General features: G+C 43.5%; 1 protein-coding gene across 1 annotated transcript in view; it reads left to right on the top strand.

Annotated features, from left to right (window-relative positions):
* Positions 1-15922, top strand: part of Sfrp1 (secreted frizzled related protein 1) — a 40317-nt gene extending 24395 nt beyond the window's left edge. The window contains exon 3 of the mRNA XM_026409339.2: positions 15600-15922. Coding sequence (XP_026265124.1) covers positions 15600-15922 — 323 coding nt within the window. The remainder of the gene's footprint in view (positions 1-15599) is intronic.
* The last annotated feature ends 1526 nt before the right edge of the window (positions 15923-17448 follow it).

The raw sequence follows: 17448 nt of genomic DNA, 5'->3' as shown, positions 1-17448 counted from the left end.
TAGCCTATTAGCCTGCACTTGTTTGAGTTCTTCAATTGCTCACGAAGGGCTTTGTGAGGTCTCTAGGGTATTGGTGACTCTACTCCCTGTGTTGCCCTTTGTGGGCTCCATTTAATGAGCAGCTACTGTACCCCCTATAGGTTGAAGCCAAGATCTCTGAGGTTGCCTTGTTTGCTGCTGCCTTGAGCTGTTGTCTCCATTGCTGTTAGCCAATCTGGAGATCCCTGGGTATTTCCAGCCCAGCACCCACTGCCATGCTGAGGGTCCCTGCTAAATGCTCTCGGCAGCTGTGGAGCTACAGGAGTGCTAATCCTGGTGTCTGAGTGGGATCCTCTGTGGCAAGGACATCCAGCAAGGTTGCTTCGCTCTGATCAACAGCTCTTTAATATATTTACATAGTACTTCTCCCTGCATTAAAAAAGGGTCTGGCTAAGTTGCTAAAGCTGGCTTTGAACTCACAATCCTCCTGCCTCAGTCTCCCAAGCTGCTGGGATTATAAGTGTGTGCCAACTCACCTGGATGTTTTTAATTCCATAAAAATTAGTGCTGATGTGGGAGGTTTTTGCAAGCTCAGTTGCTGATTTTGGTCTGCTTCTCTGATCCTGAAATTGGATTTGTTTTTCAGTACATCTTGAGAATGGCTGAAAAGCCATCTGGTGTTTACCTGTTGCATTTGCAAGGATGATTTCTCTGGGTTTCCTGTCTAGTCTCCAAGTCTGTCTGACATAGAGGACTTGACATAGTTCCAGGAAAAGGCCTGACAATCCTTCCACTCTCATTTGAAAGGGAGAATCCACAGACTTTGAAGGGAGACAAGGAGGAAAAGTAAGGATACCTACCTGGTAGTCTCTCTCATTGTAGCGCTCATCAAGGGAAAGTGCTTTTTGTTGTAACCAAGGAAAAAAGCAGCAAAGATGTGACTGTGTCCTGAAGCTCAGCAAATAAAGATCTTAAAATCTTTGTGCCAGAAAGAGAGGGAGAAACAGAACTGGAATACATGTTTTTAAAAAAGTCATGTCATCAAAAGCAAAAAATCTATGTTAAGCAGTGCTTCTATGTGTAGGGTGGCCTGGAATTTTCCTGCTTTGGGGAATGGGGTGAAAAAAGAATGAGACGATAGACAGTCACAGAGAGCTTCTTGAGGGACTGTAGGAAAATGAATCCAAATTTCTAAAGCTGGAGTTGTTTTGGCTAATTAGAGTAAAAAAATATTTGTGTTTCTCTGCGTCTTCTGAAGGCAGAGCAGTACTTAAAAATGAGATACAAAGTAAGGAAAATAAAGTAAATGAATGAATGAATAAAATATAGATTAAAGGCATAAATCAATCAACCTGTCAATCTATCTGTCTATCTATCTATCTAAAATTTATTTGGTGGAGGAAATTATAGGTATGTGATAGCAACCCAAGGTATGCCGTCACAACTGGCAGACTCTGGCTTCTGGTACCTACTGGGAAGCAAAGAGCTGTTTAGAATATGGCAGGACTCTGCAGTTTAGACTCTGAGGCCAAGAGGATGTGACAAGATCTAATTTCTAACATACGGCCAGGCTTTGTGAATGGAGTCAGACCCAGAGCCCTGAGGTATGCACATCTAACCACTTGGGGTGACAGGATATCTGCCATGCAGCCAAGGCAGGGACAGTGAGGTTCAGACATAGATAGGGCAACTGACAGTTACCGCAAAAGGCTCAGAAAGCAGGCCCAACAGGGTGACAAGAGGGGACCCCACTGTGCCCCTGGCACTGAATGCTCTAAAGGTTTCTAGTGTTCTTATCGCCCCAGCAGCTCATTTCAAAGTCTTCAGACAAATAAGGACCCTTTAAAAATTCTTTATTTATTTGTTGATTGTTGAGCACAGATATGCACTTGCCAGATACTCTGGGGGATCATGGTCAAGGTAGACTGCAATGCCCGAGAGCAAGTTTGGGAAAGAATCCTAGATCTTGAGGATGCTTTTTTCTCAATTGGCCGTGTCAACAAAATTCTTCATCCCTGAGGGTGTGACGCTGAATGCTGCACATGGGCTATGATGATGATTGGCTATAGCGTGTGCTATCTGAAGCTTGGTTTCACAGCAGACCCACCATTTGTGACAAATTGGCACCACGGCTGTTATTTATATAATGTGTCTGTATACACATCTGTCCATAGATGTAATCTTGTCCTGGTGTCTGTACAGCATGTGACAGTTGTCAGGATGCCCTCCCACCCACCACTTGTCTGAAATCTTTAGATGGTGGCCAACAGCTTGAACATTTTGTGTTCTGAAGCGACTTTGCTAGTATTGTAGCTATGACTGTGTGCAAGGTGACATTTGCCTTCCATGGTTCCCTGCCTGTGGCTGTACCAGTCATCATCCCATACTGAGAAAGTGAGAGATGCTGCTACCCTGCTCCTCTTGCACCTCCATGAAGGGTCTGCCTGGCATCCTGGATGTTGTTGGCTTTGTGATGGGGAGCTTGCAAGTGAGGTCTGTGAGGTGGGAACATAAAGGGGGTGAAATCACTGGGGGGACTTGGAGAAAAACTTGGAGAAAACCTCCAGACCCCTCCCCACTCCCTGTGTGGGGTGGAAGCCCTTGCACAGGATGCAGGAGACTTGGCCCATAGCAGGAGAACGGGGAAGAGGAACTCAGGGGAAGTGGGAGGCCAGCTCTGAGGGTTGACTCTGTAAATCAGTAATGGGCACTCCCACTGGGGGAGCTGGGGCTCACAGGACTGTCCGGTGGTACTCAGCCATCACTCTAATCCCGGATTTTGCCTGTCTTCAGTAGGAAGAGAAGTGCTATATATACATGGAGGGTACTGTGATCCATTAAAAGAAAAGCTGTTAGTTTTGGAGCTAGGAACTTGGTCAGTGTACCTAGAAAGCATTTGCCTTCTGAACAGTAGGTGTGCATTGAGAGTTGAGCCTGAATGTTGGCCCAGTAGGTGTCATGGGCTCTTGCAGGTCTCTCTGTTGTTACTGAGTCTTTGCTCTACCACTCGACTTCATGCAGGTCTCTGTGGAGTTGTCCCTCTCCTGGGGCCAATGTGGTTCCATGGGTCAGCAGCCTCCAGAGCCGTAGGAAGCTTTGTGTTTATTTCTTTTCAATAGGTGGCTGTCTTGAAGAAGCAGGAAAGGAGAGCAAAGTTGGGGGTTTATGAGTTTGTGTTGCCTTCATTTTTCCTAAACTATTTGCTTTCCTTTGGTTCTCAGGTTCTCAGAATCCCTGCAGTGTTATTTGTGAGTGAGAGTTTGGATGGGTTGAGAGAGAAAAGACTCAAGGAGGGTCAGAGGACCCAGAAGCAGAGGACCCAGAAGGATATTCGGCTCCATGCTGATAGCCATGGCCGCCCTGGATGCAGGCCGGCCAAGCTTGGCAGAGAAGAGGAACTCTAGTAAACAGGGACAGTGCCAGCCTTGAGACAGGGCTGGTGCCGGCTACAGTTCACTTTTTAGGTTCTTGGCTTCAAACAAATCCATTTCAGGCCAAGACCGATTTCACCTCCAAGAAATTCTAGGAACATCCGTCCTGTTTGGTGCATGTTGTCGTCCAGCCTGACGTGTCTATTTCTGGTGGGCCTTTGCAGGGTGGGTGATAGGAGAGCCATGTGTGTTCTGTCCCCTTTTTATAACTGTCTCCAGGTTTGCAGTGAAGCCAGGCCTGCCTGTCTGGTGGATGGGAATTTATGTGTCGTGGGCCCAGTCTGGACTTTGGTGCTTGCCAAGGGTCAAAATTGGGGCAGGCTGCCAAGGCAACCTCTTCTTCCCAGCGTCCCTGCTATTAGCATAAAACCCAGAAGGGCTGAAAAAAAGAATAAAAGGGAAAGAAAATGTAAGTGTAGGAAGTTGGATAGATAGGCAGGGACAGGTGTGTGAATGAGCAAGAAGAACTTAACCTGTGATGGGGACCCTCGGTTTGGTGGGCTTGGATATAGAAAGAATTGAATGATGATTCGAATGAGCGATTTGGGGCATGACCTTCTTTTTTAGCTTTCTTAGCAGAAGTTTATGATGAATCCCTGGAACGTCTCCCTCCCTGAATCCTTTTATACCTAGAAAGCCCTCAGAAGTGAAAAGGGCCAGTGTGAGAAACCCTTCCTTGGTAAGGCATTGCACTGTTCCTGCACAGAGATGAATAAGGCTGGCAGGAACCTGCAGTGGGGAGGAAGGACATAGAAGGTACACCTGGGAAATTATCATGCAAAGGTTGAGACAGGGAAGGCCATGGAGGTCAAGACTGGAACAGGCTAGGGGCTTCCTGGGGAAGATGGACTCTAGCTTGTGTTGAAGAATGGGGAGGAAAAGCATACATTTTACCTGCAGTGGACTCTCTGCCTTTAAATGAACTGGACTGAGAAAATAATAGAAGGAGAAGAGCTGAGGTGTGCCCATGGCAGCCACTGTACAGAGGCACTGGACTCACGCTTCTTCAGGGGGATCCCATCTCAAGGGGGGTGGGGGATGCAGCACCTGCTCTAGGTCTCTTCTTGCCATCTGTCAAATGAGATGGCATACAGTCTGCTGGACATGCTTCCAGTGTTTCAGGTCCCTCTCTGGGGTTGTCCTTGTGTTTAGACAGCTTCATGACCAAGATCAGTGCTATTGGGTCTGGGCTGAGGTACGTGCAAATGAAGTATTTGGATGATGTGAACAGACAAGTTTGGTTTTTTTTTTCCCCTCTTGGATGGCCTAGGCTTCAATATTGAATTTCAAAGACAGAAGAAGGAAATACGAAGATTTAGATTTAGATTGCCAGTGATGGTATGGGAATAGAGATGACTGGCCTAACACATTTGTTTTGAAAATGGCTACACTAAGATCCGCAGAAGTAAAGTGATTCATTCAAGTTTATACAAAAAGTTAGTAATGGGTTTAGTCAGCAGGCATCTGCTGACTATGGATTTGGGATCCTTTCTTCTGAAATGTGCTGCCTGTTGGCTGTCAGAGCCTTTGTTTTCTGACTTTGCAAGTATCAACAGCTATGCAACTGGTGTCTCACGATCCTTAGCAATTCTGTAAATGGTGCCACACCACATTGCCCCTGGTCAGCTGGGTTCTTGGACATGCTATGCTGATCTTCCTGCCGTCAGTCTCAACTTCTGTGAATTTGAGGGGCTGCCCTGGGTCCCTGGATTGTTTAAACATCATTCAAGAAAGAGTCCTTAAAATGTGCCACTGTGAATAACCAAGGTTATTCATAGCTATCCATACTTGCAAAGTCAGAAAACAAAGGCTCTGATAGCCAACAGGCAGCACATTTCAGAAGAAAGAGCCCAGCCTATCCCCACCCTCCAACCCTTTAAACCAGTGGTTCTCAAATGTGGTCACCAGCTCAGCAGCAGCAACCTCTCTTGAGAACCTGTTAGAAATGGGAATTCTTGGCCCTCATCCCATTGCTTCTGAATCAGACACTCAGGGGTGGACCTCAGCCATCTGCATTTTTAACATGTGATTTTGGTGGTGCTCAAGTTAGACCTTAAGCATCTCTCAGAGCTGGGAGAGCAACTCATGGCTTTTCTAGTTCATTAGTTCTGAAGCCCACTTTCCCACTCCTCATCTTTATCCTTCTGAGAGACCATCTCACACGTCAGCTTGCCATTTGGGTGAACACCAGGAGGTAGAATGAAAAGAGATGGAAAACCAGTGACCCCATGGTAGGAACAGCTGTTTTCCTTGGCAGATTTGCCTAGACTTGGAGCCATGATCCAGTCCATCCCAATGGTGGACTCTAAGTGATTCTTCACTTCTCCTCTGTCTCCTGCTTAGGGGTAGGGAGCTGGCAGGTGGGGGTGGTGATGGAGTGCCCTGGGAAGGGAAGAGCCCGAGCTCTACTTTGTTGTCCTGTGAGACCCAAGCCCTTGCTACCAGTGCCACCAACACACACCCTTTCCCAGATAAAATCACACAGGGCAGTACTTTGCTCTCAAAGTGGGTTTTTGTTTTGCACTATTAGCTTAAATCAGTAGGGATTTAACATAATCCACAAAGTCAAGCAGTTAGGCAGTGGGATTCTGGATGTTTGGAATTGATGCTGTGTGTGTGTGTGTGTGTGTGTGTGTGTGTGTGTGTGTTGAATGTTGGGGGAGCATGTAGAGTTGCCATCTCTACCCTCCTGCCTGACCACTTCCCTAAGGTGTCCAGGATCCAGAAAACAGGACAACTTCAATTTAATAATTTGCCTCAAAAGAGTCTCTTAAAAGCATTTTCTACATCTGCTTCTTATAGATAAGAGGGGAAAAAAAAGCTGCTTTCAATCTTTTTAGGTATATTTTTTTCTGTAATGTATGAGCTATAGTCAGTAAATGCATGTAAATATGCAGCATGTGGTTTGTGGTCAGGGGAGGGAGTCTGAGTTATTGTGACAAAGTGCCAACTCCTTTCTCTGCTAAGCGAATTAATGATGCCAAACACCAGCTCCTGCTGGGAACAGAGGGTTCCACTAAGCTGCCATCAGGAGGCCTTTGTCACTAGGACTCATTTGGGCCCTAATGCCTCAAAGCCAGCTCTCCATGGTGCCCAGACCCTCTGCTGAGTGTTGGAAAGAAGCAGCAGTCTGTCAGAGCCAAGGGCCCTTACCCAGCGCTGTTCCCCAGTCTCATTTGCACAGTTGATTTGAGGATGGTGCTTTCTGCCTCGGGCCTTGGGGTCGCCCACCCAAGATTTGTGAACCATGCAGAGGAAGCAGAAAATAGGGTCCCTCTGTCTTCATAACTTAGCGCGGCTTTATTATCTGAATAGACTCTTTCACTTGGAGGCTTCGTGTGGTAGGAGGGCTACAGGCCGGGTCTTCAGGCTGATGGGTTGCCCATCTGTGTGCCCTTCCTGATCCAAGTGGCTGGCTGACTCTGGATGGTGAAAAGCCACTTTGTAAAGAGGTTACCTGTCTCTGTGACTGGCTTACCCTCCTCCTCAAGTCATCTCTTTGGAATCTTTGGACCTGTCTGAAAGAGAAAGCCATTTAGGAAAAACACAAATCTCTTCAGAATCAGGATGTGCAGTCTAGTATGTGCCCCTGGTTGAGTTTTTTCATTGGCATCTATTGGAGAGAATGTATCCAAGGGTTGGTGCAGTGTCCCCACAGTTGCTGGGACTCTGTTCATCTCCTCTTACTCTCCTACTCCCTACTAACATTCCAGACATAGGAGCAAGGAAGTAGTGGGAGTCACAGCTGTGAGAACCTCCAGCTGTATAACCTCGGCAAGTTACTTTTGAGAATCATCCCAAAGAAGTTTAATGTCCCTTCTAGTTCAAAAGTAAATAATCCACATTCTACACTCTAACCTAATGTTTTTTTTTTTTTTTTTTAGTCTGAAACTTTATGGGGATTGACTAGAACTGCAGGTTTTCTCTCGTTCCCTTAAAACAAAACAAAACAACCCCCCTTCCCAACCAAAAAAACCCAAAAGGTCGAAAAAGCAGAATTCTTACTCAAAAATCCCTAAGAAGTTTCAACTAAAGCCAAGTTGCTCCAGTTGACTGGAGAATGGATGGCCTAAAAATGTAATCTCTTGTTTCTTTAATGATCTCACATTTTGTGATTCGTTTATATTTTTATAATTTGTTGGACTATAAACTTTTAAAAAACAAAGTATTTTTGCTTCCAAATAAATTCAGTTTAGAAAGTCAAATAGGAATAAATGGCTTTTAATAAAAAATTGCAGTTCATTACCCCATGCCTTCTCACCCCAAATTCCCATGACCCCAAAATAATAATTTTCAACCATTTTAGCAATTTCATGCGATATTTAGCAAACTGGAGCAAATATATGACATGTAAGTTGTTTGATTTCTTGATTTTAATGTTTAGACATTATTTAATGATATTTCTGTTATTGAAGTTAAAGATTTCTCTCCCTTGCACTATTTCTCCTTTGTAGTTGTAACATACTTTAACTGAGTTGATATTCAATTTTTAATTTATTGGAGTTATGCAGCTATCATTTGTAGCCAAGCCATTAAGTATACTGCATTTACATTTCGTTTCTTTTCACCTGTGTATGTGTGGGTGTGTATTTGAGATACTAATAGTCTAATTTTATTTGTCCTACTTTTTATGTTCATGTTATGAATTTGGCCTCTGCTTTTTCTGGCCGATTTTTCATCAGACCCTGTGCCTGAGCCCTCTTGCCTCAGTTTCAGTCTGGATTGATTGAGCTTTAAGCCCACTCTGCACCTATTATGGAAAAACATTCTAAGCCTTCTTTTTGCCTTTTTTATGTTTGATCTTGCTTGAATGCTTTCTGTTCTTATTTACTTCTGCATTTTTATAGATTCTTAAGCTACATGGGAGATAATTTTGTTTTTAATCCTGTAATGCCTGAAGATATTTTTATTCTACTCTCATATGCTGATTGATGTATTCAGCCCAGTGTCCAATTTTGGGATTTTATTTATTTATTCATTTAATTTTTTTTTTTAATGGTACTGGGTGCTAGGGATCAAACCCAGGGCCTTATACATGCTAGGAGAGTGCTCTACCACTGAGCTACGCACCCGGTCCTTAGGAATTTTGCAGACATTCATTCATTATCTTATAGTTCTCTACTGCTGGTTATTGAGAAATCTAGTGCCTGCCATTCTGTTGCCTGATCCTTTGTATTAGATATATATTTTCCTCTTCTCTAGAAGTTTCTAAATGTCATGGTTCATGTGCTGGATACTGTTTAACCTGGGAACTCGTGTTCTTCGTTTATAGAAAACTTTCTTGTATTATTTCTTTGATATTTTTTTCCCATTAATTTTCTTGGTTCTGTCTTCCTATAATACTTTTTATTCAGATCCTTAGATATATGCTCTGTCTTCTCTTTTTTCTATTTCTTCTCTCTTGGTCATTTTGTTCAGTTTTTCAGGAAATTTCTTCAATCCCATTTTAAAGCACTTGTATTGATTTTTTTTTTTTTTTTAGTTTTCATCTTATATTTTAAATATCCAAGTATTCTCTCCTGTTCTCTGATGGTTCTCTTTAATAACAACTTCTGTTCTTGTTTTATGAATGTAGTATCTTATCTAATACTATCATTTTTAAAAGTTTTCTCATGATTGCTGCATTGTCTTTGTTATTTCTGAAAGAAATTTTTTTTTTCCTATTTGTTTTGAATGTTTTGGTCTCTACCGTTCACATTCAGAAACTTTCCTTAAATCCTACCAATTTTGACTGAATTTGAATTTAAGAGTGAGGTATGAAATTGGAAACTGTTTGTTTATATGCAGGGCCTATGAGTTTTGGGCCTCATTTTGGAGGTTTTCTTGCGGGGTGAGGGTGGGGGCCCATATATCTTTCCTTTGGAGCAACTAGTTTCTTTAGAGGAAAAGCATTCGGTCTTTTGCCTGGTGATATAAATGTAGTGTCCTAAGATCTGAGGGTTCCACTTTTTACTGTGCAGATTTTCACTTACCCCTTTGGGGTCTGTGTAGCACTTTACCACCCTTCTTCCTATGTTCCTGCTTTAAACCTTCTGTATAGAGTAAACCTATTGGCTACTCTTGAAGCTGGTAAGGGAATGTTTTCTTGGATTCATGACCCAGGGGAGTGGATCTGAATGTCCCTATACAGACTTTATACCAGTCCTCATGTTTCATATCACCTCTACACTGGTATGCAAGTGGCCCCAGTCCATGACCACTTCTGGATCCTGCAGTGTGGATCAGCTTGATTCTTCCTGGCATCTCTCTTGTAACTAGTTAGATTTCAGCATTTATTTTCTGTGGCAAGCCAGGTTCCATCGTCCAATTTGCTTTCTGGTATACAAAATGTTGTTGATATAGTCTTGTTTCCCTTACCATTTTGGTGCCTATGTTTATAACTTTTTTTTAAACTATAATCTTAAATTGATTTCAGGAAGGAATGGAAATGATTGTACCTGCTCAATCTGTTTGGCCCAAAGTGGCCAGTGGTAACTCTGTAGGTTTCCAGGAGTCTAGTGGTTGTCTGTATGGCATGCCTTTGTTTTTTTTTTTTTTTTAACCTCCAGTTGGTTTTTAGCTCTCTGGAATTCACCCTGGCCCCTTCAGATCCTGGCCTTCCATAGGGCACCAGTGACCCTAATCATCAAGTCAAGTGACCTAATTTCAGACTCAAACTTCTTCAGCTTTGGGGGTTGAGGGGCATCACCTTCATTTAAAACTGCTTCCTCCTGTGGTTTTTGTGACACTGGGCTGCCTGGTTTCTTTCTTTCTTTCTTTTCTTCTTCTTCTTTTAAAAAAATCTTTGCCTCTGATGACTTTTACAACAACTTTTCTCCTTGCTGTCACTCCAGCAAGGGTGCTTCCTGGGGTTCCCCACTTCTCTTCTTTTCTCTAGACCCTTCATTGTAACTGTTATCTGTAATCGGATGAGTGACAAGTCTGATTCGTAACTCAGCCCCATTCTTACTTTCCCCATCATTTTCTTTTAAGATCCCTACAGAAATTTCAGATTATTGGTTATATAAATGGCTGGCCCCTGGCCAGTGTCTGCCTTGTGTCTAAGCACTGTGTCTAGGTTATGGGAAGAATGGTGGCTCCATTAGTGAAAGCAGGAAATTCAGGAGGACTCGATAGTTTTGAAGAAAGTATGAGTTTGGGATGAGTGGAATGACTTTTCTGATTTTCATCTCAGCCTCGGAAATATGGCCAAACTTTGTGGGAAGGCTATCAAGGAAGTATAATTTGTGAGCAAAAAATATGGTTTGAGTGACTGAAAATGCAATGAAGCTTTAATGATCTACTCAAACGTAAGGGATTATTTGTTTTCAGATGGCTGAGAAAGACCCGGAAGTCCCTAATTGCAGCTGCAAGTTTTTGGTTCTTAAGGTTTCCGGGTCTCTGAATTCTTGCTGACAGTAATAGATAGGTGGGAATAATATCTTACCCTTAGGGGATGTTAAGTTGTTAAGGTATTTTGTTTTGTTTTAGTTCATTCTCCAACTGTTACAGGTAACTGAGATCAAGGGTCTGAGATGGAGTTTAGATGTAGTGTTACCCATCAGAGTGAGCCAGGCACATGATGATGGGAGGGAAGAACAAATCCAAGGTAGAGACAATGCTGGGGATGAACTGAGATGGTTTCTCAGTTTTGCCTAACCTGGGATCCTCTGGATGGAAGTTTTGCCAGGCTAGTGGTCAGATTGTGCTGTATACCTTTCAGATGGAAAACTGAAACACCAGGTGTTTAAAACCAGATTTTGAGGTCACACAGAATCTAGGATCCAGAACTTTGGTCAGCTGTTGTCCCTAATTTCTGCCACCATTGGCACTGTGGGCTCAGCCAGGGATGAAATCCCTGCGATGTAGCCATGTCAGCCTGGTGGACTGGGGAGGCAGTGGTGGTCAGCTCCTGGCTATCCCTGGGCCATCACCCACCCTGTCCCTGTAGTGCCTGGGTGTGGCATGGTGGGGGGTGCAGATACATCAATAAGGCACAAGAAATCAACCTTAGACAAGTAATTGCCTATCCAAACTTTGCTGGTAATCTGCATCCCTGAAATAAACCCTTGCATGATGGAAAGATGTTAGCAATTTCTGGCCATATGTTCCCTCTTCCCTGTTTTCCCCACCTCAAAATAGAAAGTGATCCAAATGGCAAGAAGTAAATAGTCTAATGCATAACACATTTCCATCATCTGATTTCCCTTCTCCCCTCGCCGTTCCCCCACCTATGTAAACTAAATTCCTTTACATGGTCATGGCAAAGAAACATTAATTTTTGATTTGAGTTGTGATTAAAAGCAACACAATCAAAAGAATGAAGCAATATTTTAAACTGAGTCCTGGTACAGTAGGAGAGAGTATACTCTATAGGTTTAGGTGTGGGTTCTAATCCTGATTGTGTCTCTTGCAAATTGTGTCTCATGCAACTTGTGGCCTTGTGCTGCCATTGTAATAAGATACTAATGATACCTATGTAGCATGGTTGCTGTAATAAACAAGGAGTCACAAGCAGAGCACCCATTCTATGTTTATCTATACAGCTTAACTCATGGCAGCTACTCAGTGAATAATGGCTCACTCCTCTGCAGAAAAGAGGATTCCTACATTGTCAGGTAGTGCACCCATTAGTCTCTCCAGGTGATGTACTGGTCACTCCTGTAGAAACACTTGGTTTCAAGCTTTAGACTTTGGGAAGTAGCTTGGGACTTATCTAATAACCTGGTTCACCTTTTGGAGGGTCTAAGGAGAGGAGCAGAATTGTTCTTACTCCCTTGCTTTACCTTTTGCAGTCTTTCTTTGATCAAGTTTGTATTAGCCAGCTTTCTATTACTATAAAGAGAAAAGGTTTATTTTGGATCACAGTTTTAGAGATTCTAGTGCATGTTCATTTGGCTTCATTGGTTTGGGTGAGGCAGCAGCACATCATGGCAGGAACACATGACAGAGCAAAACCACTGACCTCAAGACCAGGAAACAAAAAGCAGCAGAAGAGGAAGGAGTTGGGGTCCAATAATCCCCCCAAGTCTTTGCCCCCCCCGCCCGCCTCTGCCAATGACCTAAAACCTCCTGCTAGGCCCTGCCTCTCAAAGGTTTCATCATCTCCCAGGAGTGCCAGGTCTTTAACACATGGGCCTCTTAAGATCTGAACCATAGCAAGTGCTTTCTCCCATTCCTATTTGCTCTGTTTTGCAGAGGGGAGGCAGAGATGAGATTTGTTTCTGCTTTGGCCTGGGCAATGAGTCTCTTCTTGCTGGTCCCTCACTTGACCCCCTTGAGAATTTTTCTTATTCAGTAAACCACACACTGGAACAGGTGAAGTCCTTTCTCAGTTGAACCACCCCTTCATTCAAGGTTTGTAAGGCAGCAATGGAAACTGAGCCAGGTGTGGGCCTGTGTGGGCATATCTGGGGTGAAGCCTCCCCTTCACTGCACTCCCACCTGTTGGTTCCTAGGTGCTCTGTCCACTGTGGGGATAGGAACTAAGCATGATGCCAAGCCCTGGGCAGTCACTTACTCAGGGAAGAGAGAGAGTGTGAAAAAACCAAACTCATTGGGAAGCTGTGCTCAAATCATTCCCGTGTGCTGGGCAGCCTGGGACAACTTGGAGGTCAGTCTTAATCCTCAGCTAGAGCAGTCTGCTCATTAATACCCAGTTCTGACCTTTCTGCCACCCTTGGGGTGAGGCATTTCTCAGGCCCAGGCTATTATATGGGGCTTGAGTTAAGTAGGCATCAAGATCTGGAACTCCTTTTGTCAGAAAAAGAAAACAGTGGGAGAGGATTTAATTTACTGACTTTGACACATTCATTACAGATTTGCTCCTAGGATTTTTTTTTGCCCTTTTTTTTACTTGTGGGTTAGCCAAGGGTGTGGTTTTCTAATCAACTAAATATTAAATAACAAAGCCTTTGCAAATGCAATTCTTCCTTTGCTAGGGTAGTCTCTTTTAGCCCCAGGAACTCTTTCATCACTGCATTTTAAAATGTGGGAAGAGTGTTTGAATTCCTCTCCCTTATTTTCTCAGTCCATTTAATGAGCACTCTTTAATTTTTGGGTTTATTACAAAGAATTTTGGAACCACAGAGTCAGCAAGGACAGCATCATGATTAAAAGTGCACAATCAGACACGGTGCTGCCATTTGGATCAGTGTCCCCCAAGGTCCATGTCTCAAAGGCTTCTTGCCTAGTCTGTGGAGCCACTGGGAGGTGGTGGAACCTGTAGGAGGTGGGTCCCCATGGGAGGAAGGTAGGCTATTAGGGCCCATACCCTTAAAGAGGATATTGGGGCCTCTATCCCTCTTCTTCCTTTCTTTCTCTTTTTGCTTCCCAGCCATCATTAGGTGAAAAGATTGTTATACCATGTGCCTCCACCATTAAGTGCTGCCTCACCAAAGCAATGGGGCAATTGACATGCCCTGAAACCTCTGGAACTGTGAGCCAAAATATACCTTTCCTCTTTATAAGTTTACTATCTCAGGTATTTGTTACAGTGATGGAAAACTGACCAACACACATGGGTTTAAGTTTAGGATTGATGCTGGGCATGGTGGCACACACCTGTAATCCCAGCGGTTTGGGAGGCTGAGGCAGGAGGATTGCGAGTTCAAGCTAGCCTCAGCAAAAAAGTGAGGTGCTAAGCAACTCAGTGAGACCCTGTCTCTAAATAAAATGCAAAAAGAAGACTGGGGATTTGGCTCCCCACCCCAATATTGTTTAGGATTGATGACTTTGGGCAAGTCAACAAGTCAAGCATTGTTTTGTCATCTCTTAATTGGGGAAAATAATTGTACCTTCCTTATGAAGTTATTAGGATCAATTGAGTAAATACATGCAAAAGAACCCTCTCTAGCATGCCACACGTCTTTATGATCACTGACTTCTTATGGAGTATAGGTGGAAACATTGGGTTATTAAAAAGAGGGCCTTGGTGATTTTTAATTCAGAAGATTTCAAAGGACATCCATATTATCTGGTGACTGGCATCTGAAAAATGATTTCCAATTTCTAAATACCTGGGGTTGGCCAGTTCCTAGAGGGGAATCAATTGTGAAAGTGACACTACATAATTAGCATGTCTACAGTTTATTGAGTGTTTCCATACTAACTTGTCTTTATCGATGGATCCTGTCTGGCCATCACTGAAGGATCTGGCCCATGGGTTAAAAACAATGTTAAGGGCTGGGAGTGTATCTCAGGGGTAGAATGCTTGCCCAGCATGTGGGAGGCCCTGAGTTTTTTCCCAGCACCACAAAACAAAATAAAACAACCGTCCCCACACACAAGAAAGACTCCAAGTTGTGGCACAGTCCGTAGAGAGGAAAAAAAGAGGAGATGGACTTGGTGGGTAGGCCTATTCTTCCTTTCTGCTGGGGTTGTACTGAGAACAGAAGCAACCCTGTACCATATTAGGTTTGAGGAGAGACCATCACCTAGTTTTATCTGTCACAACCTCATGGGGGCTTGCTCTGATCTGTCAGGAAGTCAAAGTCAAACGCACTAAGTCTGTGTTGGTCTTCTCAGTTGGTAGAACCTTAGTGGTACCTGTAAATGGTTGATTGACTAGTGGTGAGGGGACCTTAGCAGTACCCGCTGTCCAACTTCCATGGAGAGATCGCCATGAGAACTCTGATTTTGCCCATGCTGAAGTTGGATGTGGATATTTAATGCACCCAAGCCTGACAATTCAAAGTGTTCTTTAACTTTCCCTTGCTGAATGTGAGATGCGGCAGATTGTCTCTGCCTTATTTATAGGACCCAACTTTCAAGGAATTTTTGAATCTACTTTCTCTTAAAAAAAAAAAAAAATCAGAGTAGGATTTCTTCTTTGCTGGAATTTATAACATTAGGTTGCATGGATTAAATTGGATGGTTTGACCCCTTTCTTCCCTGAAAGCATCGTAGGATATTCTGAGTTACTTGGGGTTTACAAAAATGAAATACAATTTAGTTATGAAAATTTATTTGGAAGTCTTATGGTGCCCTATGGTAATTCCTGAGATGCCCTTAGACTCCATAAAATCTTAGGGGTCAGAATCAGCGGCGTGGTGAGTGACTGAGACTTTGGTTTTCATTTCCAGAACTGCCTCCTTCTTGCTCTTCCTCTCCACATCAGCCAGGCGTTTGGGTTTTTGTTTTAGATGAAAAACTGTGTTCTAAAATGCTTTCTTTTCCCTTCTCTTCTTCTTTCCCCCCCATCCTCTGTAGCCCTGAGGATGAAAATCAAAGAAGTGAAAAAAGAAAATGGTGACAAAAAGATTATCCCCAAGAAGAAGAAGCCCCTGAAGTTGGGGCCCATCAAGAAGAAGGAGCTGAAGAAGCTGGTGTTGTTCCTGAAGAATGGGGCAGACTGTCCCTGCCACCAGCTGGACAACCTCAGCCACCACTTCCTCATCATGGGCCGCAAGGTGAAGAACCAGTACTTGCTGACGGCCATTCACAAGTGGGACAAGAAAAACAAGGAGTTCAAAAACTTCATGAAGAAAATGAAGAACCACGAATGCCCCACTTTTCAGTCGGTCTTTAAGTGATTTTCCACAGGGTGGGTGGGGGAGGGAGCCGCGGGTGGGGGTGAGGGGCGGGGGAAGAGCGGACGACCCTGGAACCCGGTGGTTCCCACACACTGCTCCTGTTGGTAGTGGACGTTTCCACCCAGCTGGCTCTGTTCTTGCAGATTCCCACTCCCTTCCCTTTGTAGCCACACTCCAGACCCCAGTATAGCCACGTCCAGGTAAGGAAAGGGCCATTTAGATTAGGAAGGCTTTTAAGATCTGCAGCGCCAAATAGCAGCCACTGTGCTTCACCCAGGGACAGAGTCACCAAAAATAGAAAATATTTTTTTTTTGCCAGTTAAAAAAAGAAAGAGAGAGAGATTGGGCAAAAAGTGAGAGAGAACATCTTTCCTAGTGTTGTTATAAATTGCTTTTGGGTCTGCCAGCTAATCTGTGCCTCTGGAACTAGGAAATTCTGCTGGTAAATTGCATTGCTTTTGGTTCCAGATGACTTCTCTGTCTGTTTCAGATAGAAACACATACACCGCACTTGTTGTTTAAGATAAATTTTGAAAGTAATATGAAAAGCAGTAGGTAATATTGAAAACAAAGTGACTAGAAGAGAGGTCATTGCCTGCTCTGCCCTCAGTTCTCTCATGGGATCCTCTTTTGGTATGAATTGGCCAGTCTCAGATGCCCTTTGTGTGGTGGCTCACGATGGCCTTGTATATGACCTCACTTCCACACACGTGTGGGGCTGCACATGTGCCCTCTTTCATGTAAGGAAGAGGAACACAGTGGGCATGAGAGAGATGAGGATTTTCAGGCATGGTTAGTTGTTTCCAAAAAACAGAAAGAAGAAAAGAAAATGTTTTGAATGCTTCAGCAAATAACTAGTCAGGGTAAATGGTGAAATTGGGTGAAGAGCTTCATATTCTAATTTCACATGTTCATTTCACATTTTAAAAGAATAGAAAGGACAACAAAAAACATACCGACTTTTCAAAGTTTAAAAAAGTTTACATTGAGCATTTGAAAGGTGAATCAGGACCAAGGTCTTCTGATCCATAGGAGAAGCTCTTTCACTGGGCCTTTTCAGGTGGAGGTGGATTTGAGGTCCTCCTTCCCGAGTTCTCAGATGCCCTGGGGCTAACACAACACTGATGAAATTCCTAGCACTTCCCATCCTATGCTCTCCTGTGAAGGAACTGATTCCTTTAAACTTGGCTTCCTATAGATCAAAGAAATTCTGAACATCCTGCCTGTCTGACCCCTCCACTTTTTACTTTTGTATTTCCCCCACCCCATTTCTTCTGAGGGAAAGTTGACATAAATGTCCTCATTGAAGAAGAGAGTTTCAAAGGCAAACCATCTCTGCAGTTTTTTTCCTAAGTGCCAGGAGATGTTCCTCAAAGCCGTTATGCCTAATAAGTGATGTAAATAAAACAGTTCTCTTAAACCACTTTCCTTTTTTTTTGTCCAATGTAAAGCAAATAATTCTAAAACAAACAAACAAAACAACACATTCATTTCCTCTGCCAAGCCTGATTCTTGATTCCCTATCA

Source organism: Urocitellus parryii, chromosome 14, assembly GCF_045843805.1.
Source record: "Urocitellus parryii isolate mUroPar1 chromosome 14, mUroPar1.hap1, whole genome shotgun sequence".
NCBI classification, from domain to species: domain Eukaryota; kingdom Metazoa; phylum Chordata; class Mammalia; order Rodentia; family Sciuridae; genus Urocitellus; species Urocitellus parryii.
The sequence above is the reverse complement of the archived record's forward strand: the minus strand, read 5'-3'. Positions and strand labels throughout refer to the sequence as shown.